This window comes from Chiloscyllium plagiosum, chromosome 30, assembly GCF_004010195.1.
Source record: "Chiloscyllium plagiosum isolate BGI_BamShark_2017 chromosome 30, ASM401019v2, whole genome shotgun sequence".
In the NCBI taxonomy this organism is placed as follows: Eukaryota; Metazoa; Chordata; class Chondrichthyes; order Orectolobiformes; family Hemiscylliidae; genus Chiloscyllium; species Chiloscyllium plagiosum.
Genome location: NC_057739.1, coordinates 41,029,464 through 41,055,608, shown reverse-complemented (window position 1 = coordinate 41,055,608; position 26,145 = coordinate 41,029,464). Strand labels below are relative to the sequence as shown.

The window sequence follows — 26,145 nt, the reverse complement described above, 5'->3', positions numbered from 1 at the left end:
CTCATTCCATATTACACCTCATCTTCCCACTTAAATTTAGTGTAATTATTTCCTGCAACTAAGAAAGAGTTGAAGAGAACAAAACTCTTGGAAAAGTGTTGCAGGGGATGGGGTGGAACATTTCATCCGTGTCTTCTTGTTGTCCTGGTTTAGTGTGATTTATTTCAGCAGCTTTGCAATCTATTTGACCCTACACATCTGTCACCTTGAGTGCACTGGAGAGGGACCTTCACATCATGCCTCTGTTTGTCCTTTCTTCAAAGGAGCTGTTTTTTCACTTTAAGGTGAAATTAGATCTCTTTTATTCTGAATCACTGAGCTTGAATCGCTGTCAGCTGTGCAGAGATGGCAGAATTAATGACATCACAAGGAGGTTCAATCAAAATCATAGAGCATCCTAAGGTCAGAAGTGGCAATGTTTGCAGATCATTGTACAATGTTCAGCACTGTTCATAACTCCACAGATACTGAAGCAGCCAGTGTTCAAATGCAACAAGAGCTGGTCAAACCAGGTTTGAGCCGAAAAGTGCCAGGTAACATTCATGCCACACAAATGTCAGGCAATGACCATCTCCAACAAGACAGAATCTAACCATCTTTTCTTCACTTCAATGGCATTATCGTCATTGAAACCCCCCCTATAACATCGACACCCCGCGGATTGCTCTTGACCAGAAACTGAACTGGACTAGCCATATAAGTACAGTCACTACGAGGTCAAGTCAGAAGCTAATAATCCTGCAATGAGCAATGAACCTCCTGATTCCTCAAAGCCTGTCCGCCATCCAACAGGCACAAATCAGCAGTGTTTTGGAATGCTCTCTATTTTGCCTGCATGCGTACAATTCCAACAACTGTGAAGAAGCTTGACAGCTTAACATCTCGCACAAAGCAGCTGGCTTGTTTAGCACATCGACTAATGTGCTCCACCATCAACGCTTAGCAGTGTGCACTATTTACAAGATGTATTGCAGAAATTTACCAAAGATACTCAGACAGTGCCTTCCAAACCATGACACTAGCATCTAAAAGGATAAAGGAAGCAGATATATAGGATTGCCACCACTTGCAAATTCCCCTCCAAGTCACACACTGTCCTGATTTGGAAATATATCACTATTCCTTCAATGTCACTGGGTCAACACTCTGGAAGTCTCATCTTAATGGTATTGTGGATGTAGCTACATCAAATGGACTGCAGTGGTTCAAGGAGGAAGCTCACCACCACCTTCCCAAGGACAACCTGGGAAGGGTAATAAATACTAGCCAAGCCAGCAATACTCATATCACATGAATGAATAAAAAAATTCAACAAAAGAATGCCACAATCACTCGATCACTGCACCCAACTACCATAGTCCCAGGATGTGATTCCAGGACTCTTACCCCTCAAAACAATTTTTAAAATTCATTTGTGGGACTTGAGCATCACTTGGGACAGGATTTATTGCCCATCCCCAGCTGCCCTTGAACTGAACAGCTAGCTTGGCCATTTCAGAGGGCGGTTGAGAGTCAACCACATTACTATGGGTCTGGAGTCACGTGTAGGCCAGACCAAGTAAGGATGGCAAATTTCCTTTTCCCTGCAGGACTTTAAATAGCCAGATGGGTTTTTCTCACAATTGGCAATGGTCATCCATGAAATATCATATCATATCTCCATTTTCCATTCATGGAATGTGGGTGTGACTGGTATGTATTGCCTGGAGGAGATGATGGTGAGCTGTTTCCTTGAACTGTTGCAGTCTTTATTGAATACTGTTGGTCACTCAGTGTTATGACCTTCCTGACACTAGTTCTAAATTTGCCTTTTAATACTTTGATCCTTATCCTTGTATTATGGATTTAAGTATTGATCTGAACGTACCCTTTCAACACCTTTTACTGTCAATTCCTCACAAGCCTGAAAACACCAATTTTCTCTTGCATTCTCTCGTATGTTAGACCCCTGCTACCCAAGGTCAACCTTGCAATTTTTCTGTCTCTCATCCCCAGTATTTAAGTAGTATTGTGTGTTGGAAGTATGTTGGAGTTACTGAGAGATGTGCTGGAGATATAGCAGAACTGTATCAGAAGGGCTGAGACTTTTCGAACCAAGTGTGTCCTGAATTTTAAAAAAACTATCTAAAGTTTTCTTTATTCCCTTCCCATCCTGCCTTCTCCAAGGTTCCACTCTAAGGCACACAGTTCACTGAAAGAAAACTCATCATTGGAGCTGAAGGCGTCCCCCAGAATGACCCCAGTGATAACTGAGACCACTAACTGTCTGAGGAGCAACACAAAGAGGAGAGTGGATGTAGATATTTCACTGGACAGAAAAGGTACAGATTATGGTCAAGTAACCTGAAATTTGTTTCTCCCTTCTTTATGTCCTGTGTGCTCTGTCATGTATTAGTGTTTTGAAAAGTATCACGTTGTATGTATTATTCACTCATAGTTACAATAGCGTTGTACCAGCAGAGGAAGTCTGATTCCAGAATGAAACAACCTCTTGGCCTCAAAGTAATTCTCCATTTGTACATAACAACAATCCTCTGAAATCACTGAATGTATAATTGTTTGGAGATGAAATGTCTATGTTCAGCTAACCTGCATGATGTAAGCTATACCGGTGGCTAGCTTGAGCTTATCAGGATGATCCAAGTATTTGGATAGTTACTGTTGCAGTATTTTTCCTGAAAACTTATTTCGATGCATGAGGTAGGCAGACAGAGAGACATTAGCTCAGGTGAGGCGATCAGCAGGTGAAACCTGGGGTTGAAGCTATCACATTGGAGCTGTGTTTCTCAGCAGTGACTTCTGCTTACCTTTTTGAAAGTTTTCAGTTAACATAAAACATGCCCCTCTCCTGTGACTTTTCAAATATAACCTTACACCAATTGGCATGTCACTTGTTTGACACAAATTCCCATGGGGACCCTGCAACCTTCAGGACTCAGTATCAAGTTCATTAACGTTACAGCCTGAACATCTTCTTAGGAAGCACTTCTGCACAGAAAAGGCGGTAGATATTTGGAACTCTCTTCCACAAATGGCACTGGATGCAGGATCAGTTGCTCATTTTATATCTGAGATAGATAAATGGTTGTCAAGCAAAGATGTTGAGGGATATGGACCAAAGGTGGATATGGGATCTCATTGAATAGTGGAACAGGCTCAAGGGGGTGAATGGCGTACTCCTGTGGGCGGCATGGTGGCACAGTGGTTAACAGTGCTGCCTCACAGTGCCAGAGACTCGGGTTCAATTCCTGCCTCAGGCAACTATCTGTGTGGAGTTTGTATATTCTCCCCGTGTCTGCATGGGTTTCCTCCGGGTGCTCCGGTTTCCTCCCACAGTCCAAAAATGTGCAGGTTAGGTGAATTGGCCATGCTAAATTGCCCATAGTGTTAGGTGAAGGGGTAAATGTAGGGGAATGGGTCTGGGTCCGTTGGTCTTCGGAGGGTCAGTGTGGACTTGTTGGGCTGAAGGGCCTGTTTTCACACTGTAAGTAAGTAATCTGTACTAATCTAGTAATCTATACTATGTTCCGAGATGGGTCTTCCCTGTGCGCTCTATCTTCCCAAGCAGAGAGGTCAGTTACCCAGGGGCACAGGTGGTTGTTTGAAGGATTAGAAGGGATCTGAAGGAAAACCCTTTCACCCTGTGTGTCTGGAGTTTGCTGCCCAGTTTAATGGTTGAGACAGAGCTGTGAACTCATTTAAAAGAAACCTTGAACTGCCCTTGAAGAGTTGGAATCTGCGATATTATCAATCTAGTGCTGGAAGGTGGGATTAGAATGGACAGCCTGTGCAGACACAATGGGCTGAATGGCCTCTTTCCATGCAATAACCTTGCTGTGAAAAGTGAGGAAACATTGGAGCCAAGTGGTTCAAGGACAGGACTGCAAGTAGGGAAGGCTCCTAAGTCTCTAGCTCTAGTTCCCCAATGGCCCCCTGGAGTGGTTTCCTCTCTAGCTGCTTTCCTTGTTGCCTCAACAGCTGGAGCTCTCTTAGTGGTTCCTGTGAGGCCATAGGTTCCATCCTATGAATGGACCAGCAGTGCAGAAGGGCATTTACCTTCCTTCAATGGTGACGCAACAGAACATTCTGGCAATTCTCAGTCCAGCTACATCGCTGTAGAGAATAACAGTGTCAATGCCTTCAGGCCTGCTTCCATAGAAAACACCACACTAGAGATGCTGGAGATATGAAACAAAAACAGAAAAATAGCTGGAGCAACTTCAACAGGTCCAGCAGCATTTGCAGGAAGAGAGAGGGTTAACGTTTCAGGTCCAGTCACCCTTCTTCAGGACTGATAGCAGCTGGGAGAGAGTGAGGGGGAGGAGGAGTGAGAGGATAGGCAAGGATGGAGCCCAGAGAGAGAAAGAAAGAAAGAACGACAGTTAGGGTGACAAAGGGATGGATAATGGTGAGCCAGGGAGAAAGAGAAACCAATAGTGGCGGCCATAAGTAGGTGAAAAGGGGTTGGCAGTGCTGAAAGCAGCCCATGTCGTGACAGAGCCCAGGATGTGGGAGTAGGTAAAGGATATGGAAGAAGGTGTTCACGTTCTGGTTGGATAGCTTTCTTCTGATGTCTATTGAAATGGAGCTGTCTGATGGCTGGTTGAGAGATTGAGTCTCCACATTCACTTCCAGTCCTACTGAGCATTCCCAACGTTTTCTGTTTTTATGTCAGAATTCCAGCGTCTGGAGTATTCTGCATTACTCCATAACAAACTGCTCTCCCCACCAACAGCATGATTTTGCCTTTGCCTTTGCCAACAATAATCTCAACCTTTGTAAGCTGATGACTTTCTCCTCTTTCTTTAAGAAACTGTTTATCTTAAAAATAGCTCACAATGGGTTACATTTGGAAGATCTTTGTGCTGTCCATCCATCATTCCATCGGGAAGATGTCAATCTGATTACTGGAGGGACTTCATTCATTTTGTATTCCTACGCTCAGTTTTTCATCTTGCAGGGTAACAAGAGAGCTCCTGCACCATCAGGAATGAGCACTATCATTGTCAGTAACCCCCATGCTCTTGTGTAGGTATTTCCAGAAAGTCTGTTCCTCGAGTTCAATAAAAACAAACAACAGTGGATTCCGGAAGTCTGAAACAAAAGCAGAAATTGTGGGGAGAGAGACAGTTAATGTTTCAAGTCTAATTACACTTGGCCTCATGTTCTGAGTTCTGATGATGAGTCACTGGACTTGAAACATTAACTTGCTGTTTTCTCCCCACAGTAGCTGCCAAACCAGTTGAGTTTTTCCAGCCATTTCTGTTTTCTTGTCTCTAGTTCATCTGCCATCATAGAACATCGAACAGCACAGTACAGGCCCTTCGGCCCTCGATGTTGCGCCGACCTGTGAAACCAATGTAAAGCCCATCTAACCTAAGTATTCTATTATCATCCATATGTTTATCCAATGGCCATTTAAATGCCCTTAACGTTGGCGTCCACTACTGTTGTAGGCAGGGCATTCCACGCCCTTACTACTTTGAGTAAAGAACCCACCTCTGACATCTGTCCAATATCTATCACCCTTCCATTTAATCCTGGCTGTCACAATGATATTGGAGTTATCGACAGATTCACAATGATCAATTTCTATCAATGAGTCTAGGACAGACCCTGATGTGAGGTGAGGATTCCACTCTCACCATCCCTCCCATCTGTCCCAGTGGGGAGAGTTTTGGGAACAAGTCCTCCCAAAGTCATTTGACACTGGCCACATGTCATTACAGAACCACAAAAGTGTTACAGTGCAGAAGGAGGCCATTTGGCCCATTGTGCCTGTACCATATCATGTGTCTCAAGTTGCTTGTACAGAGGTTCCCGAAATATATCTGAGCACATGAAATAGGGGCAGAATTGGACCATTCAACCCTCTCAAGCCTGCTTGTCCATTCAATAATATCATGGCTGATCTACTTGTGTTTCAAGTTATGCATTCCCACGTACGACCCATAATAACCCTTGATGCCCAAAATGCTACTTCTCAAGGAAACCAAATAGTTAGCATCTGAATGAATCAGTATTATCTGATCCCATCATCTTCCCAGGTAGCCTGCTTCAGAGATTCCATTTTTGCTCACTGAAATAGATTAGTTTTTTTTTAAAGATTAGATTCCCTACAGTGTGGAAACAGGCCCTTCAGCCCAAATTGACCCTCCGAAGAGTAACCCACTCAGACCCATTTCCCTCAGACTAATGCACTTAACACTATCAGCATTTTAGCATGGCCAATTCACCTGGCCTGCACATTATTGGACTGTGGGTGGAAACCAGAACACCCAGAGGAAACCCACACAGACACAGGGGAGAATTTGCAAACTCCACACAGTCACCAGAGACTGGAATTGAACCTGAATCCTTGGTGCTGTGAAATACAGTGCTAACCACTGAGCCACTGTCCTGTCCCATAAGATTTCTGTTTATTAGTTTTGAATTTACCTTCTTTCAAACACAGTCCACATCCTCTGCTTGTGTAGTCCTGGACAAGGGGATCCTGAAAGTTTTTAGGGTCCATGCTCAGTAAAAGTAATAATGTTTTTGATAACATTATATCTAAGTTTGATTTTCAGACAAAAGAGCAGGATTAAGCAAAGTCAGCAATTTTCAACCCCTTTCTTTCACTACGGACTGCTTTAATATAGTCTGAAATTCTCAGACTCTCAATCCTCTGTCCCTACCCCTCAGGGCCTTTGTCTATATTATCCAAAATTAGAAATAAAATAAAATAAACTGAAACAATGCAAAATTAAATGACACTGTTAAAACTGCCTACTTATAGTGGTATGGATTGTACAATGTTTGTGTGGCATAATTGTTTCATTTTGGAACAAAAGATTTATCCTGCATTTCCTGCAATTTTCACATTGCTCTGTAAATTGTGCAGACCCCTTTAGGGATGCTATAGATGCTGGGGAGGCCTGGCTGGAAAGGCTGTGATACCAGTTGATTGAAACGACCACCAAACACCACCTCATAATTTGTAATGATTGATGCGTATAATTATTAGAAACTTTGTTTCCTCCTTTTTATTAGGCACTTGGGAGGCTCCAGTTTTTCCAGGTTAATCTCTCTCCCAAGTGTCTGCAAGTTGCTCCTGTTGACTCTGATCGATATGGTTGGAAGCCAGTTCTTGACAAGTAGCAGATAGACCTGTCTGTCTATGTTCAATGACCAGAACGATTCTTTACAACTGTAGAATCGGTCTTGGGAAGCACCCACACATCATTCGCTGATGGGATGTTGGTGAAGGATACATTAGTAGAACAGTCCTTTTGGTCCCTGCTACCTTCCGAGAGTCACTGGAGACGGACTATGGAAAGTAAAAAGAAGTCACAGCCTGGAGATGAATTTGTGCAGAATGCAATGGACGGTCCTTTTGGAAAGGTAATTCCAACTTAGGAAATAGGAGCAGGAGTAGGCCATTCAGCCCTCAAGTCTGCCCCTCCATTTATCCTCCTAGAGGAAGGATTGGCCTAGTGGTGTTATCAGTAGATTGTTAACCCACAGATCTAGGTAATGTTTTGGGGATCCATGTTTGAATCCTGTCACGGCAGATAATAGAATTTGGATTCAATAAAAATTTGGAATTGAGATTTTTGATGACCATGAATTGATTGTTGAAGGAAAATCCATCTGGTTCACTTAATTTCCTTTAAGGAAGGAAACCTTACCTTGTCTGGCCTCCATGTAACTCTAGACACACAGCAAGGACTCTCACCTGCCCTCTGGGCAATTAAGGCTGAGCAATAAATGCTGGTGATGCCCTCATTTCATGAATGAATTTTTAAAATAATCCTCTGCTTCCCTTGATATCCAGAAGTCAATCAGTTTCTGTCATGAGCTTGCTCAATGATTAAGCTTCCAGAGGCCTCTGGGGTAGTACATTCCAAACCTTCACTGCCTTCTGAGTGAGGAAATTCCTCCTCATCTCTTCCCAGAATGGCCTGCCTTTAATTCTGGGTCCCCTGGTTCTAGAATCTCTATAGTGCAGAAAGAGGCTTTGGCCTATCAGGTCTGCACTGATCCTCTGAAGAGCATCCCACACAGACCCTCCCATTCCCCATAACTCTGCATTTCCAGTGGCTAATCCATCTAACCTGCACATCCCTGGACACCACAGGGCAATTTCCTACTGCCAATCGATCTACCCGGCACGTTTTTGGACTGCGGGAGGAAACTGGAGCACCTGGCGGAAACCCGTGCAGATACGGGGAGAATGTGCAAACACCACACAGACAGTCACCTGAGACTGGAATCAAATCCCTGGTGCTATGAGGATTTGGTCCCTGGTGCTATGAGGCAGCAGTGCTAACCACTAAACTAACCATGCTGCGAGACTGCACTGACCCCCCCACCCTGAGGTTCTATTTACATCTGTGCTGCTGTGCTGTGGAAAACTTGAGGTCACCTCTCAGCATCACTGAATTGTTACCACATTGTTGTGTGTCTGGAGTCAGAAAGAGGCCATTCAGTCCATCATTCCCACACCATCTTGTTTAATGAGCATCGTTATCAAGTACCAATCTCCTGCTTTTTTCCCCATGCCCTTGTACACTAGTTTTATCAAAGTGCTCCCCCTTTTGAATGCCTTAATTGAACGTGCCTCCACCACATTTCCAGGCCGTGCATTCCATTATAAATTAACTCCGGGAGAACACAGGCCCCGATTTCTTCAATCTCTCCTCAGAAACCGGAGTAGAATTAGATTTTCTTTTCATTCAGACATCATGAGATGTCAAAATGGTCGAAGAGCCTTGGGATGTTCTACTCATGGAGGTGCTACACAAATGCAAATTGCTGCTGTCCTTTGAAAAGTAATATCGTCCATTCAATGGTCCTAGTGAGAATATTGAGGTGCTGGTTACTGCCTGTTGACTTTATTGGGATGGTGCTGTTTGGGAAGATGAGGATGTTGTTATTCATTCCCAGTGGCAGGAATCAGGAACGTCTATCTTTGGCAGCCAGGATGCTTTCAGCCGGTTTACGCTTGAGATGGCTCAGCAGTACCTCAAGGAAGAGGAAGTTCGAGCCAGACACCAGGCAGCTCTGTTTCGACTGAGGGAGAGAGCACTGAGGGAGAAAACCCAGGCTGAGCTGGCCTGGTTGGAGCATCAGAAAACGTGAGCCCCCTTTTTAAGATAAATTCTACATTTTGATGCAATCTTGGGTCACGCATGGGCGGGAGGTTTTTTAAAATTATATATTCTTCCGTGGGATATGGGAAGATTTTGCCAGGCCAGCGACTGTGCCCATCGTTGTCCATGTTGGATGATTGCCTTTGAACTGAACGGCTTGCAAAGCCATTTCATAGTCAACCACATTGCTATGAGTTTGGAGTCACACATAGATGGTGCTTGCCTGGTGGTGTTATCACTGGATTGATCATCCAGAGATCAAAGTAATGCTGTGGGCACTTGGGTTCAAATCTCACTACAATATATCATCGAATTTGCGTTCAATAAGAATCTGGAATTAAGAGTCTAATGCTTGGGAAAAATCCCATCTGGTTCACTAATGTTCATTCGGGAACAAAACTGCCACCCTTACCTGGTCTGGCCTACACGTGACTCCAGACACACAACAGTGTGGTTGACTTCTGCCCTCTGGGATGGGTAGACATCAGTGTCAGTGACGCCCTCATCCCATAAATGAAGGTTTATTTTTTTTAAAAATAGGCTAAACTGGATAAGGTTGACAAGTATTCTTCCCTGTAGCACTAATAAACCAGGTAGCTTTTTGACCATGTGGATTCCATACCCACAGAAATATGGTTGAAAAAATAGGCAAGAAGGTAACAACACCTCTATAGGTCAAGTGTTCTTGTGTAAAAGATAGAAGGGGCTTACTTCTCACAGTCCCCTTGATTTCCTTTTGACAAGATCTGAGTGCTGTTGGTCAAAGGTCTTTTGAGTAGGTTTCAAGTTCAGCTGGGAAACAGTTAGGAACCTTGATATTTGAAACTTGCAGACTTCAGAAATACTTCAGTACGACAGAGAGAGAGGGCATTTCCTTGCAAACCTTTCCAGCAACTGCCAGCTTTCTTTCAACTTCCACTTTTCAAGAGAGACAGAATTTGCTACTTCCAGCTCGGATGTCTTTTTTCAAGCTACAAGTCTGTGACAGAACAGATACCAAACGTTCTGAGGCTGTTCTTAGTCAACCTTCAGCACAAAGCCTCTTACAAAACTCAGTCTATATATCTTGCAATTCAGGCCATAAACACAATGATTTATCTCCCTTTTAAGAACTTTACTGGACACTGTCTTTCAAAGCTACTGGCTTTTTCAGTGATCAGAAAATGACTCAATTTTCTTGGATTCCAAGAAATCACACTGTAAACCTTTTGCAGCCCAATAATTGTCCTAATTTTCTATTTTCCAAATCTTAGAATCCATAAATATGGATGCCTCCATCCCGAGAAATGAATTGCCATTCTAGATTACAACATAAACGTTACACATTTAACAACAAAACACAAATATAAGTACATTAATTACACTCATTCGCTCTTCATACAGGATTTATACAATTTCTTACTATACCTTTTGAATCTCCAAATATTACAATATCATTATATTCTTGATCACGGTCTGCATTGACCTTACCTTTCCCAGCAATGTGAATAATTCTTCTAAGGTTGAATTAACAAGCTGCATCCAAATATCCTAGCGTTTAAATATCTCTGCAAAAGCCAAGGGATCATGGTCAGTATACATTAACATTCCTTTGTGTTGTGAGAGACATAAACTTCAAGTTGTATAAGAATCAGTAACAATCCTAGCATCTCTTTCAACTTTCAATTATTTCTTTCGCAGTTGATTTAGTTTCTTAGAAAAGTACCCTTACTGTTTCAACTATCTGTGAAAGTTAAAAAATCACACAACACCAGGTTATAGGAGAAAGTGAGGACTGCAGATGCTGGAGATCAGAGCTGAAAATGTGTTGCTGGAAAAGCGCAGCAGGTCAGGCAGCATCCAAGGAGTAGGAGAATCGACGTTTCGGGCATGAGCCCTTCTTCCTGAAGAAGGACTCACGCCCAAAATGTCGATTCTCCTGCTCCTTGAATGCTGCCTGACCTGCTGCCCTTTTCCAGCAACACATTTTCAACACCAGGTTATAGTCCAACAGATTTATTTGGAAGTACAAACTTTCAGAGCACTGCTCCTTCGTCAAGTAGCCAGCTACCTGACAAAGGAGCAGTGCTCTGAAAACTTGTACTTCCAAATAAACCTATTGGACTAAATCTGGTGTTGTGTGAGTTTTAACATTGTCCACCTCAGTCCAATACCAGCATCTCCACATTATCTCTTTGTCAGAGCAACTCTCCTAATCCTAATCTTTTCCTTCTCTCCATAGCCTGCAAACTCTGTCTCTTTAGATAATGAACCAATTCTCTATTGAAAGTCACAATTGAAGCTGCCTCCAGCACATCCTCAGGCAATACATTCCCAGTCCTGACCACTTGTTGATGGGTGTCTCTGAAGTAGGGAGGGTGAAAGCACCAGGCCTTTTGGGAGAATGGCCTGTTTCTGAAGTGTAAAAATTCTGGATAATTCTCTAGATGTGGGTTTGCTCGCATCCAGAATCTACATCCAGAACCTCCACCTGAGCTATGGATAATTCTCTGTCGATCAGTACTTCCTGATAGAGAGTAGGGGAAATGATCACTGGAGTGCAGGGGGGAGGATGAGGTGGAACATTGAGGTAGGAGGTGGAGTGCCAGGGGAATGAAGAAGCTTTATCATGCTGGGGTGGCATTGGTTCAGAAAGCAGGGGCATGGGTGGAGCATAGCAGGTGGTTTTAGTGCTCAGGAAAGGGGTAATTCCAGGCCCCAAAAGGGTCACCCCAGTTTTCTGGCACTTAATGCCCTCAGTTGCAGGAACCCTCTTTTATTTTTGTTCATGGGATGCAGGCATCACTGACCGGGCCAGCATCTATCACCCCAAGCATCACTGTTCTTGTGAAAGTGGTGGTGAACCATCTATCAGAACTGCTGGAGGTCCACCCCAAAGTGTTCAGGAGGGGATGCCAAGATTTTGATCCATTGACAGTGAAAGACCAATGATATAGACTCAAGTCAGGATGGTATGATGTTAACTATTTTGTTAGATAAGATGCAATATAATGGGAGGCATCAGTCTTGTCCATGATACATATAGCTCCAGATTGGTTAGCTCCATTATCTACACAGCTAGAATGTTGTGCAGAATAATGGCAACCCCTGTTCCAGTTGTGGCAGTCCTTGGAGACCCCCTCTGGGCCTTACACCATGATTCATATTGTGTGTTTTAGAAAGGGATTTAGACAATTCAGAATGATTAAATTTGGTTGAACTCCCCTCATTTAAAGTTTTAAATTAATCTCTGCAAACTCTGTAGTTTAGATCCTTCAACTTTAAAAGAGATACACCATTTGGCAAGACCAGGACACTGAGTTAATGAACAATATCAAACTTGACTGAACATAATGGAACAAAATTATACAGTCATCTAATAAATCAAGACTGTTTGAGTAATGAACAAAGGAGTTACCAGAAATCTAAAATGGGCTTCAATACTGAATACAAAACCCAGTTTGTTGAGAGGAAACCTTTCTCTTCCTCAAAACAAAATGCCTTTAGTTTTGACAATGACAGACTGTCCCCAAAAACTCAGTCAAATTGAATCCTAGCTTGAGGCAGAATGACACTTCACCTACCATTGGATTCTTGGGAATTCTCAGGAATAGCACTGTGGACCCTTTTTTTATACTCCTTACAGCATTAACCACCAGTAATTAAAACGTATTGTTGAAATCCAATTTAGTAATAATGTGGTATTGATTGGTTTGATTGGATCTGAATTTGTACATATGTAGTCTCTTACCCTAAATGGAGTTTCATAGATGTTCATCTTATCTTAAAATGAGCAAACAATGCTTCATAAACAGTGTTCCATCTAAATTTCTAACTGACCCACATGTGACAGGGACTTCCAGAGATGGGAATCAATGCCGTGATCAACTGATTGCCCTACACGGAATATCAGAGCGGCTGCACACACTCACAGCTTAGAGGGAACATTGATCATAAATTGTATTTTTGCAATTTGTTTATTGTGGTGGTCAGTCGTTGAAAACGTTCTAGCAGGCTAGCTGTCAGACTGCCAATATACTTTAACAAAAGAATGCATATTTATTAAAGAAATTTTTTCATAAAGTTGCATGTTTTAAATAAATAGCAATTCAGTAGGATCTTAACATAAACAGGTAAAGTTAAGGTTCAACTCTATTCTCAGCAATATTCTTTACAGATACTCAAACCTAGGGAGCTATCATTATTTTAAGATCACTTACTCAACTGCACATTTAGCAGGTATGACCCAGACTGACTGATTGACCTAGCTGGCTGTCATTCTTGGACGGCTGAAAAGTATTTCTCCAGCTCTGATGACCGAGATGCTTCTTTCCAGCTCTGATGATCTGAAGGTTTCTTTCAAACTCTCACAGCTTGAAGACTTCTCCGAACTACATTCTTATAACCTGGAGATGTTGACAAACTAAACTTTCATAGCTTGGATAATTCTACAAAATTAAAAGCTGCCCTTGCTCATCTGAACTCAGCTTGCTTCTGACAAATTGTTTTTATAAATAATTTGCATTTAACTTCCCAGGTAGATTGCTAGTCACTTAACCTAAGTCACATGTTTTTTTGGAAAGACTGTTTTAACCTCTCTGATCAAAAATATTGATCTTCTTTTCTCTTCTCTTTTTTAAGAAGTCCCCTCCAAAGAATTGAAACCAAAACCCATTTACCTCTACTTTAGAAACCAAACTCCTAAATGATAATAATGTATTATAAAACTCCATCACATAATACTGAGGCTAGCTGGTTACTACTCAGAATTTAGTTGGTCAATGTTTTGAGATTGTTGGTGGAACTGTGTGACAGCACAAAATAGCTTCTTTCAAAAATAATGTATTGGAACAAAATGGCCTCTTGGACCCGTTAGAATAGCAAAATATGTGTTTAGGAAAAAAAACACATATTATAAAATTGACCAGGTTAGACAAACTAACTCGTAAATCTAAAATATAAAGCCCAAATTAGTTAGTATTAGTTAGTGAGTGTTCCTCCTTCAGCTATTGATTCAATTCTGCATCTCTAATAGAGAGAGAAGGCAACTCCAGCCCTGCCAGAACTCTGGCTAATTACCTAACCATATATATGGGTGCAGATTATCATTGGCAGGTAAAGAACATTTAATACACTTCCACTGAATTGATTGATTTCATAGACATCTTCGGGACAAAGGACAAGATGACAAAATGCCAGCCATTATCCAGAAGCAGCGGGAGATCCTGATGAAGCTACAACAGGAGAAGGTGAGAAAAATTGGGAAGTCTCTTTATTCCTTCATGAACGATCATTCCCTCTCCCCTTTCCAGTCCCTTGTCTCTTGTCCCCTCTCTACTCCTTCTTTTCTTCTCCCCCATTCTTCTTCCTCGCCTCTCTCTCTCCCCCCTCTCTTTTGCTCCTCTCTCTCTCTCTCCCCTCCCCTTTTTCTCTCTCAGATAGTTGAGTGTCTTTGGAACTCCTTGCCATAGAGAGCTTTAGGGGCAGTGTCCTTGTGTATACTTAAGGGTGAAATAGATAGCTCCTTGGTCAGTTGGGGAATCAGCAGTTACAGAGAAAATACAGGATATGAAGAATGTCGGATCTGCCATTGAATGGTGGAGCAGGCTCAAGGCCTACTCACATTCCTATTTCTTATATCTTACGGATACATGGAAATTAGCAGTCACATTTGGAAATTCACTTGGTCAAAGTCATTCCAGTCATCTCTAGGCTAAAGCTGGTGGTCATCCCATTAATCATAGACGAGTAATAAAATTTCTATTTACAAGCATAGCCCCAAGTCACAAGATTTGTGGGTTCCTCTCCCACTGCTGACGGCTGAGCACAGGCCCCAGGCTGACATTCCAGTGCAGTCTGAGGGAGTGCTGCACTGTCAGAGGGATTGCCTTGATGAGAAGTTGAATTGAGGTCTGTCCCCTCAGGTGGCGGTAAAAGATCTCATGATTGATGAAGAGCGGTGGTGTTCTTTCCATTGTCCTGTGCAATATTTATTCCTCAATTCCACCTCAACAGAACAGATTAACTGATATAATCTCATGACTGTTTGTGGGATCTTGCTGTACAAAAATTACCTGCATCTTTCCACACTTCAACAATGACTGCACTTCGAAAATGTCAAGTGCTTTAGAATATCCTGAGATAGTGAAAGTTTCCACTTAAAGGCTTTGTTCATGACTTTGTTTTTTGCATCTTGCATGGTCCAGCTTCTGTCTGGATGCCAATGGGTGTATCACAGTGATCTGTCCTGACTTTGCTTCTCCATTCCTGTGCCCAGGCAGAGATCAGGCATCTCCAGAATGTTTACAAAGCAGCCCATCAGGAGAGGAAGCTGCTCCTAAAGCAGCAGCAAGAGATCTTCAGGATTCATCAGACAACTGCACACCTCCAGTGCCAGTTAGATAGATCAGCAATGGATCCCCAGGTATGAGGAAAAAAGACTTTGTTACTTTTGCAAATCCAACTGTTGCCAAAGTTCTCCTGATCAACCTCCATTCTCCATTGAGTTCAACTGTTACAAAACTCTACTTCTCCACAACCCAACCTATACCAAGCCTCACTTGCCTATCACCTTTGAGCTCATGTACCTAGACTAGTTTCAAGGGTGTAGCTCAGTTGGCTAAAGAGCTGTTTTACAATGAAATATAACACCAACAGCGAGGGTTCAAGTCTCACACTAGCTGAAATTGCCATGAAGAATTCTCAACTTTTCCCACTACCTGAGGCATGATGACCCTCAGGTTAAACTACCGCCCGTTGTCTCTGTCTCTCATGACTGCAGGTTAGGCAACGTTATTTTATTGGCATCTACAGAGCTGGCCCCCTCTAACCCAACAACACTGAATCTCTGAATGTCACTCATTCTGATTTTAACCCGAAGCTCTGGAATACCTTCCCTAATCCTCTCAGTTTCTCTTCACTCTTTAAGACACGACTTCAAATCACCTTCTCAGGCCAAGCTATTGGTCATTTGTTCTATTATCATCTTATGTGGCTTAGTGTCAGTCTATGTCAGTTTGTTCAAGGTGCAACAAAGCTGCACGCTGCTGTTGTTAGGCCTTAGCAGTCATGTGAATCTTATACACACCCTCACAAAGCTCCCAGTGAGTCTCAAAATAAATGCTTCCAGTGTTGCCATATTAATCAGTGGTCCAATTTGAATCATAGAAGCACTACAGTACTGAAAGAGGCCATTTGGCCGTTCAAGTCTGCAACAACCCTCCGAAGGGCATCCTACCTCATCCCCATAATCACAAATGGGGTTTTACCATAGCTAATGCACTTAACCTGCACATCCCTGCACACTATGGGCAATTTAGCACATCTTTGGACTGTGGGAGGAAATCCACACAGACCCGGGGAGAACGTGTAAACTCCACACAGACTGTGGTCCAAGGGTGAAACACTTAACCTGCACATCCCTGCACACTATGGGCAATTTAGCACATCTTTGGACTGTGGGAGGAAATCCACACAGACCCGGGGGAGAACGTGTAAACTCCACACAGACTGTGGTCCAAGGGTGAAATTGAGCCAGGGTCTCTGGTGCTGTGAAGCAGCAGTGCTAACCACTGAGCCACGGTGCCGAGCCATAAGATGAGCAGCTTGATCTGGGATGAGTTCCTAACCAAAGTGCTACAGGGCGCCCTCAATTTCTTGGACTTAAAAGACAAAATGAATCAGTGATGAATCCTGAGTCCAAACACGCCCAGTGATGCCTCACTGTGCTGGGAAGGACCCCGGCTGACAGGAGTTATGGCTACGATGAATTCTGTAGTCGGGTAAATCCAAGACGCATGATGATTCAGTGATGCATCTTGTGGTTGAATAGTATGCTGTCCCTGCTGGAAGACTGGCTGCTCGGTTGAGCTGCAGATTTGTGAGCGGGTGAGAGTTGTGGAAAAATGCAGCAAAATGACTTGCAAAAGGCATTTGCTACAAGTGGAAATATGAATAAAAATGCAAGGTAGTATATTTCACTTTATGGGACATAATTTGTACCATTCCTTTGTTCCGGGAGTCAGGGAATCTGTCCAGTTCAGGTAGCAGCTCCTGTGGCGGTGGTTACATTGATTACCCCTTCCACCTTGCCTGGTTTTTGGCACTCTATGTTTAGGTTTTGGGATCGAGGGACATCTTGCTTGACTCAGCAGTTGTCAGTCACTCTGAGGGCTCAGCAAGTCCGGAATTCAGTCCCAGGATTCCCGACCTTGATGAATGGAGCTGCTCTTCTCTGTCAGCCTCTGGGAGCGAGGACAGCATCGCTATGAAGCAACTGAAGAAGATGCACAGCAGGTTGGATGAAAGGTGAGTCAATTCGGTCAACGCGCACTGATCATTGGCCCATTCACTGGAATCAGATACAAGTATGATGGAGGATCTAATTGTTTCAGATCCTTGCACAGGCAGATAAAAAGGGGAGGCCATTTCGTCCCTCAAGTCTGTTCTCCTGGTCAATGCCATTATGGTTACATTTCCTTAGACAGAGTAAAGTACTTCAATACTTCAAACATGGTTGAAATCTGAAATGAGAAAAGAAAGTACTGGATATACGCAACAGGCATGGGAGAACCTCTGGAGACCAACAATGTTCAGATTTTGAGTCACTGACCTAGCATCATAAATTATTGTTTGGATTTCACATCCAACAAGAAAGTACTTAGAGTGGTAGAGATGCACAGCATGGAAACAGACCCCTTGGTCCAACTTGTCCACGCTGACCAGATATCCTAAATTAATCCAATCCCATTTTACAGCATTAGGCCCAGATCCCTCCAAACCCTTCCTATTCATATACCCATCCAGATGCCTTTTAAATGTTGTAAATGTACCAGCCACCACCATTACGCCTGGCAGCTCATTTCATACACGCACCACCCTCTGCATGAAAACATTGCCCCTTAAGCCCCTTTTTCTTCTTTATCCTCTCACCTTAAACCATGTCCTCTAGTTTTGGGCTCCCCACACTTGGAAAAAATCCTTGGCTATACACCCTATCCATGCCCCTCATGATTTTATAAACCTCTATAAAGTCACCCATCAATCTCCTCAGCTCCAGGGAAAATAGCCCCAGTCTATTCAGCCTTTCATTTTTGAGATGCTTTGGAATGTATCGTGGTTGTAAGCATAGTAAATGCAAGTCTTTCTGATCTGTGTCTCAACTCCATAACTCACTTTGCCTCCAATTTACTTAATGCCCCTGGTGAACACAAATTTCTCAACCTCACATTTAAAATGATAAATTGAGCCAGCAGCCCATGCTTTTTTGTTGGACAGAGTTCCATGCACCTTTCTCACCCTTTTCATGCTGGAAAGCAACCAATATAATCAGACACCTCCTTCCCTGGTTATATTCTCTTCCACTCTCTTATGTTGGGCAGAGATATAAAATTATGAATACACTTAGGAACAGATTCAAGATCAGCTTCTTCGCTGCTGTTATCAGACTTCTGAATGGACTCTCAAATGTTAATGTTGATCTCTGCACCTTCTCTGTGTTTGTAACAGTGTTCTGCACCTTGTTCTGCTACCCTAAGACATTTTGTACGATTTACCTATAGATCAAGCAAAACAACATTTTTCACTGAATCTCGGTACACGTGACATGAATAAATCAAACTAAATCATGATGAGGTGTTACCTAAATTCTCTCTGGAACAATGGGAAGAATATGCCCACTCGTCCTCTATTCTTTTTGGTGTGCAGCTAAACCGGGTCTACACCTCTCCATGTGGTCTGTTTGTTGCCACCACCTTCTTGAAATGTAGCGAACTATAAGGCCTGTGTGCTGTGGTACAGGGAAACAACTACCTTTTCATTTTATTCATGCATGGGATGTGGGGATACTGTGGGTGGAAAACACAGGCAAAAAGAAACAATGTCTGTGCATCACGTGCCCATGAAGGGAAATGAAGAGAATTTCACAGAGTTCTTCTGATGATGTTATTACTTTGTTTCCAACTTTGTGGCAATCTTCAATTCAGTATCAGGTCAGTTAGACCTAGGTCTCAGCTTGTGTTAGAAGGGTTTTGTTTTTGTATCCTTTAAGAATCTTTGAACATTATTTCCCTTTAATTTTTCAGAAGCAGAGAGAGTGTTCTGGCTTGCTAGCAGGAGTTTGGAGGTCTGAGAGCCCAAGTGCCCCCTCTCTTCTCCATTCTGTGACAGACAGCTACTTAAAACCAACCTAAAAGCTGTTGCTGAGTAGTTTAATTTCAACCCTGGTACCAACTAGTCCCACAAATGTATCAAACCCAGCTTCTTCCAATTGTTACATATTCTTCAGTAACCAGTAAGGCAACATCGCACAGTTTTGCTTTTCCTTTGAATTATAATAAACAAACAGCTGGCTCTTTCCCTGCAATGAAGTCATCCAATTTCCATTTTCTCACTTATATCTCCAAATAATCATGACATCCTTACACCAGCATAGGCTAAGGAAAGGTGGTCTTTGAACTTTTGAGAATTTTAACTCAGCTGCAAGTTGGCACTTTAAGCTAATGTTGGTGATAAGGTGAGTGAAGGGGATATGGTGCAACCACCTCTACTGGAAGCCTAGGACAAAGGGATTTTGGCTGAGGCCTGGCATCAGATAGCCTGTTTCTCCCATTTTTTTATTATTCATTCATGAGATTTTGGCATCACTGGCTAGGCCAGTATTTATTGCCCATCCCTAATTTCCCAGAGGCCAGTGAAATGTCAACCACATTGCTGTGGGTCAGGAGTCACATGTAGGCCAGATCGGATATGGATCCCTAAAGGATATTCATAAGCCAGTTTTTTTTTCTCTGACAATATACACTGGTTTCATGGTCATCACGAGAATTGATTTTTCTTGAATTCAAACTCCATTGCAAGAATCAAACCTGAGTCCCCAGAAGATTATCAGGGCCTCTGGATTAATTGTTGAGTGAGAATGCCAGTAGGCCATGACCTCCCCCTGTTGATCTCAGGAAAGGTGGACGCGATGGAGTGGGGTAGGAAGGTGGGCATAGTAGTGTTGGGGGACAAGTAAAGAAGAAGTGGGGCATGGTGGCTCAGTGATTAGCACTGCTGCCTCAGAGCGCCAGGGGCCCAGCTTCGATTCTAGCCTCGGGCGACTGTCTGTGTGGAGTTTGCACATTCTCCCCATGTCTGCATGGGTTTCCTCCGGGTGGTCTGGTTTCCTCTCACAATCCAAATATGTGTAAGTTAGGGTGGATTGGCCATGCTAAATTGCTCATCGTGTTCAGGGATGTGTAGGTTAGGCTCATTAGTCAGGGATAAATATAAGGTCGAGAATGTAGTGCTGAAAAAGCACAGCAGGTCAGGGAGCATCCGAGGAGCAGGAGAATCGATGTTTCAGACATAAGTCCTTCATCAGGGGTAAATATAGGGTGTGGATAGGTGACCATTCTTCAGAGGGTCAGTGTGGACTTGTTGGGACAAAGCGCCTGTTTCCACACTGTAGGGATTCTATGATTCTATGAAGAAGCTAGTCTTGGGGAATGTTGCATGTTACCTCTGTTGGTTCCTGTGCGACTGAGGAGCTGGAATGGGGCTTTCCTCATTGCTTTTCCCAGGTTCTTGACGAAGAAAGAGAAGGAGCTGATCAAACGTCGGCGACAAGCTGAGGATTTGCTGGAGTGGAAACAACGCTGCGATGCAGAGGAGCTGGCTGTCCACAGGACTGAGTCGGGCACTGTTGCTCCTTGCAGTCCACTAGCCCAGGAGATAGATCCAGGCAAAACAGAGACTGGTAAGATTCAGCAGAAATATTGTGTCTCATATTTAATGTGTTCTCTTGCACAGACTCTGGCCTTCAGATAACAATAACATACAATAACAAAGCATGTGTCAGCACCTCCCTGACATTTGCAACTGCAGTTCTTTGCCTGGCCTGTAGGAGGTGTGTGAGAACTTCATGTGATCTTTTTGGCTTATGTTCTGATTTCTCATTTTATCAAAGGTTCTTGCTACTATTCATTTCCCACTTTCCCCATTGCAATCATTTCCTCCTGCAACTGCACCCACACACACAAACACATCCGTTTGCCCCAAACCCCGTTCCACCTCCCAATCTCCAACCATGAACTGGGTTGGAACACTAAGAGGAAGTATTCAGTATCAAGTCCCTCTCCTACTGTTGAAGTGATAACTAAATGGGAGGATTTAGCTGCACTTTAAAGCAGATATAGCCCTATTCTACAACAGCAACATATGCAGAAATAGGCCATTCAGCCCCCCCTGTACCTGCCCTGCCAGTCAATCATTTTGTGGCTGATCTGAATACTGCACATTCGTTCTTAACCTCCCATACCTTTTCACCAGTCCTCATGCTGATAAAAAAATCTAAATACCCATGCCTTAAAAATACTCAAAAACTCTGCTTCCTTCTGAGAGAATTCAGGAACACAATTCACAAAGTCTGACTTCTTCAGAAAATGTTATTTGCTTGAGTATAAGAATTGGTAGATCACAGCGCAGCTGTACAGGACATTGGTGAGGCCACTTCTGGAATACTGTGTTCAACTCTGGTTTTGCTGCTGTGAAACTTGAAAGAGTTCAGAAAAGATTTACAAGGATGTTGCCAGGATTAGAGGGTTTGAACTATAGGGAGAGATTGAATAGGCTAGGGCTGTTTTCCCTGGAGCGTCGGACGCTGAAGGGTTACCTTATAGAAGTTTATAAAATCATGAGGTGCATGGATAGGGTAAACAAACAAAGTGTTTTCCCTGGGGCAGGGGAGTCCAAAACTAGAGGTCATCAGTTTAAGGTGAAAGGGGAAAGATTTAAAAGGGATATAAGGGGCAATGTTTTCATGCAGAGGGTAGTGCATGTATGGAATGAGCTGCCAGAGGAAGTGGTGGAGGTTGGTACAATTACAACATTTAAAAGGCATCTGGATGGGTATATGAATAGAAAGGGTTTAGAGGGATATGGGCCAAATGCAGGCAAATGGGACTAGATGAATTTCAGATTAATGGTCGGCATGGACAAGTTGGACCAAAGGGTCTAGTTCCATGTTGTACATCTCTATGACCTTGTGATTAAAAGCTGGCCTGATGGTTTAAAGGGAACTGGCAAATTGAAAAGCCAGACTGGAGTTCATTGCCAAGTGAGGAAATCTGGACTAATTGCAATGGTTCATTTCCATTCTGAAGTGCCCTACTTTTGATTTGGGCTGCCTGGCTATAACCTGTTGTCTCTCGATCACACTTTGTGGGTCCAGAAATATTGCACAGACTTAGCTCAGCAACAATCCAAGATGGTGGGGGGCCATGGTGCAAGTGAGGTGATCGCAGGGTAAGTGGTGTGTGGGCAAAACAGACCCAATCTGCCTCAAATTCATGATAAATCTCTCAACATCGTCTAAGAAGAAAGATAGATGAGTGGAGGCAATGGCCTTATTGCTAGACTGTTAAATCAGAGATCCAGGAAATGTTCTGGGGACCTGGGTTTGAATCCTGTCACAGCAGATGGGTGAATTTGGGTCTGATGATGACCATTGGCAAGGAAAAACTCATCTGATTCATTAATGTCCTTCAGGGAAGGAAGCTGCCATCCTTACCTGGTCTGGCCTACATGTGACTCCTGACCCACAGCAATGTGGTTGACTCTTACCTGCCCTCTGGGCAATTAGGGATGGGCAATAAGTCCTGGCCTAGCCAGTGACATACTCATCTATAAAAGAATGTTTAACTAGCATCTTTCACAACTTCAATTCACACTAGCCAGTGGCCTGTTTCTTAAATTCTTGTCAATGGAACAGCCAATTTGTACATAGAAAGCTCCAACAAAAAAAAACAATCAGATCATCTACGAGCAGTCCTGTTAGCTAAAGGACAAATATGATGTGAGAGAAGTGTACTTCTTTGAGTCTTTGAACCAGGATGGAGTCACAGAGTCATACAGCGCAGAAACAGACCCTTCGGTCCAACTAGTCCATGCTGGCCATAATCCCAAATTAAGCTAGTCCCACCTGCCTGCGATTTTATATTGAGCATAGAGCCTGGTTTCATATCTCATAGAGAGAGCCCCGAAAGTGAGGAGAACAATAGCCAGGAGTTTGAACCCATGATCTTCTCACATAGAAGATGAGTGTGCGACTGTGTCGACTGTATGAAATATTTAGTTGGGGTGTAGGAAATTTGTTTGCAAGGAGGTTTGTAACAAAAATGTTCCATTGTCCACCATTAATATCCACGAGGAGCAGTAAAAGGAAGTTGGAGACGACAATAGTCTGCACAGAATTAATTAGCATGGCTTTCTGTTATTTTCAGTTAGCATTTTAAGAGGATGAGGGTAACTTATGTTGCTTTTTAATACCCAATATTCTGTGGCTTCAGTCTGGCATAAATAAGGCAGAACTAATTGCTACTGAACTCTCTGTAAGAGATTTGAGAACTTGCCAATCGCTGCCAGCCATTATGTGTTTATTGTGTGACAATATCCCTTGGCAAAATTTCACATTGTGCATTAGGAGCCTCTTCAGGGGCACTTTCCACTGGGATTGTTGGCATGCTTTTTATCATTAAATAAGATTGATTTAGGGGCTTTGCTCTGGTGTTTGGAATGCTGGGCTTGACAGAGATAGAGATTAATCGGAAGTAGCTCACACAAAAACTAAATGGTGAATCTAATCAAGAGAGATGGACCAATTTGGCTGGGGTTCATTTCTCGAGAAAGGAGAAGACTGAGGGGTGACTAGTTATTGGTCAATAACATTGTAAAAGGGTTTGGCAGGTTAAAAGGGGAGTAAGATTTTCACATGAAACTGAGGCCAGAACTAGTTTTAGTTTTTTTTTCATTCCTGGGATGTCCGTGTTGCTGAGTATGCCAGTTATTGTCACACGTTCATTGTTCTTGAACTGAGTTACTTTCTAGACCATTAGAGGGGAGTCAGGAATCAACCACATTGCTGTAGGTCTGGAGTCACATGTAGGCTAGACCAGGTAAAGGTGGAAGATTTCCTTCCCCAAAGGATCTTAGTAAACCAGGTGGGAATATAAGATGGTATTAGTACATCTAATAAAGAATTTTGGGGGAAAACTCTTTATCCAGAGAATAACCAGAATATGGAGCTTACTAAAACAGGATGTAGTTGAAGTGAATAGCATTGTTGCACTTTAGCGGAATGTAAATAAAGACATGAAGGTCCAGGAAATAGGTGGGTATGTTGATAGCTTCAGATAGTGGGCTGGGAGGAGTATTAATGACTGGCATGGGCCTGATGAGTTGAATAGGTCTGTACTGTACTGTCAATGATTTCTAACTTTGCAGGAGGAGGCATTCCACCTCTCAAGGCAACTGCCTTGACATTTAGTGAGAATTTGGCTGATCTTTATCTTCACTTATGTTCTCCACCCCCCCAATGTAATTCCCTATCCCTTAACCCCTTACTCTAGAATAGTTCTGAAATTTCATTTGACACTAACCTCAAACTCGTTTTGAAGGAGAGAGCTCTGGCCTTCCACCATGCTCTCCGTGGGGAAGCAGTCTTTCTTGACTTTTCAGACCTTTCGGGAATAGTGCCCACTCTCCCTCAGATTACCCTGGAAGGGCAAGATACCTCAAATGTTGAACAACAAGATGGGAACCGGAGGTATAGTTGCAATGCACAGGAGGATGAGACTGGGAAGGACAGGGACAGGATTTCAGGGTCACAGGAATGTGCTGGCAGACAGCGAAGTGGTTTGAAGCGTGTCTACTTCAACGTCAGAAGTATCCGAAATAAGGTAGGTGAGCTTGCAGCATGGATAGGTATCTGCAACTTCGATGTTGTGGCCATTTCGGAGACATGGATAGAGCAGGGTGAAGAATGGATGTTGCAGATTCCAGGGTTTAGATCTTTCATTAAGAACAGGCAAGGCGGTAAAAGAGGGGGAGGCATGGCCTTGTTAGTCAAGGATAGTATAACGGTGGCTGAGAGAACCTTTGATGAGGACTCATCTACTGAGGTAAGGTGGGCTGAGGTTAGAAACAGGAGAGGAGAGGTGACACTGCTTGGAGTCTATTACAGGCCTCCACAGAGTTCCAGGGAGGTTGTAGAGAGGATTAGCAAAATTATTCTGGGTAGGAGCGAAAGGAACAGGGTGGTCATTATGGGGGACTTTAACTTCTCCAACATTGACTGGAAATGCTATAACTCCAGTATGTTGGATGGATCAGTTTTTGTCCAATGCGTACAGGAGGGTTTCCTGACACAGTATGTCAAAGGGCGGACAAGAGGGGAGGCCACACTGGATCTGGTGCTTGGTAATGATTTGTCAGGTGTTTGATTTAGTTGTAGGTGAGCACTTTGGAGAGAGTGACCATAATTCAGTTATGTTTAGTTTAGCGATGGAAAGGGATGGGTACATGCCACAGATCAAGAGTTATTGATGGGGCAAGGGCAATTATAACACAATTAGGCAAGAATTAGGATGCATAGGATGGGGTAGCGAAATGCGGGGGATGCAGACAATGGAAATGTGGAGCTGGTTTAAGGAATAGATATTGCATGTCCTTGATAGTTATGTCCCTGTCAGGCAGGGAGGAAGTGATAAGGTAAGGGAACCGTGGTTTACTACAGAAATTGCATCTCTTGTTACGAAGAAGAAGGAGGCTTATGCCTTGATGAGGCAAGATGGGTCAGATAAGGCAATGGAGAGTTACAGATCAGCTAAGAAGGATTTAGAGAGAGTTAAGAAGAGCAAAGAGAGGACATGAGCAGTCTTTAGCAAATAGAATAAAGGAGAACCCTAAAGCTTTCTATAGGTTTGTGAGGAATAAAAGGATGATGAGGGTAGGAATAGGGCAGGTAAAAGACAAAAGTGGGAAGTTGTGTGTGGACCCTTTGGAGATCGGAGAGGTGCTAAATGAACATTTCTCATCGGTTTTCACTCAGGAAAAGGAGGGTATTGTTGAGGAGAAGAATGAGGTACGAGATATTAGATTAGAAAGGATTGAGTTAGTTACGTACAGATGTTATCAATTCTAGAAGGAATGAAAGTAAACAAGTCCCCTGGGCTGGATGGGATTTATCCGAGGATTCTCTGGGAAGCTAGGGAGG

The 26,145-nt window shown here is 43.1% G+C and overlaps 1 protein-coding gene across 8 annotated transcripts in view; it reads left to right on the top strand.

The window, feature by feature from the left end:
• Positions 1-26,145, top strand: part of LOC122564952 (centrosome-associated protein 350-like) — a 155,839-nt gene that overhangs the window by 100,070 nt on the left and 29,624 nt on the right. For all 8 annotated transcript variants that reach the window (XM_043720497.1, XM_043720498.1, XM_043720496.1 and 5 more), the window contains 7 exons: positions 2,167-2,321; positions 7,196-7,383; positions 8,929-9,119; positions 14,275-14,362; positions 15,391-15,537; positions 17,230-17,420; positions 20,675-20,850. In XM_043720497.1, coding sequence (XP_043576432.1) covers positions 2,167-2,321; positions 7,196-7,383; positions 8,929-9,119; positions 14,275-14,362; positions 15,391-15,537; positions 17,230-17,420; positions 20,675-20,850 — 1,136 coding nt within the window. The remainder of the gene's footprint in view (positions 1-2,166; positions 2,322-7,195; positions 7,384-8,928; positions 9,120-14,274; positions 14,363-15,390; positions 15,538-17,229; positions 17,421-20,674; positions 20,851-26,145) is intronic.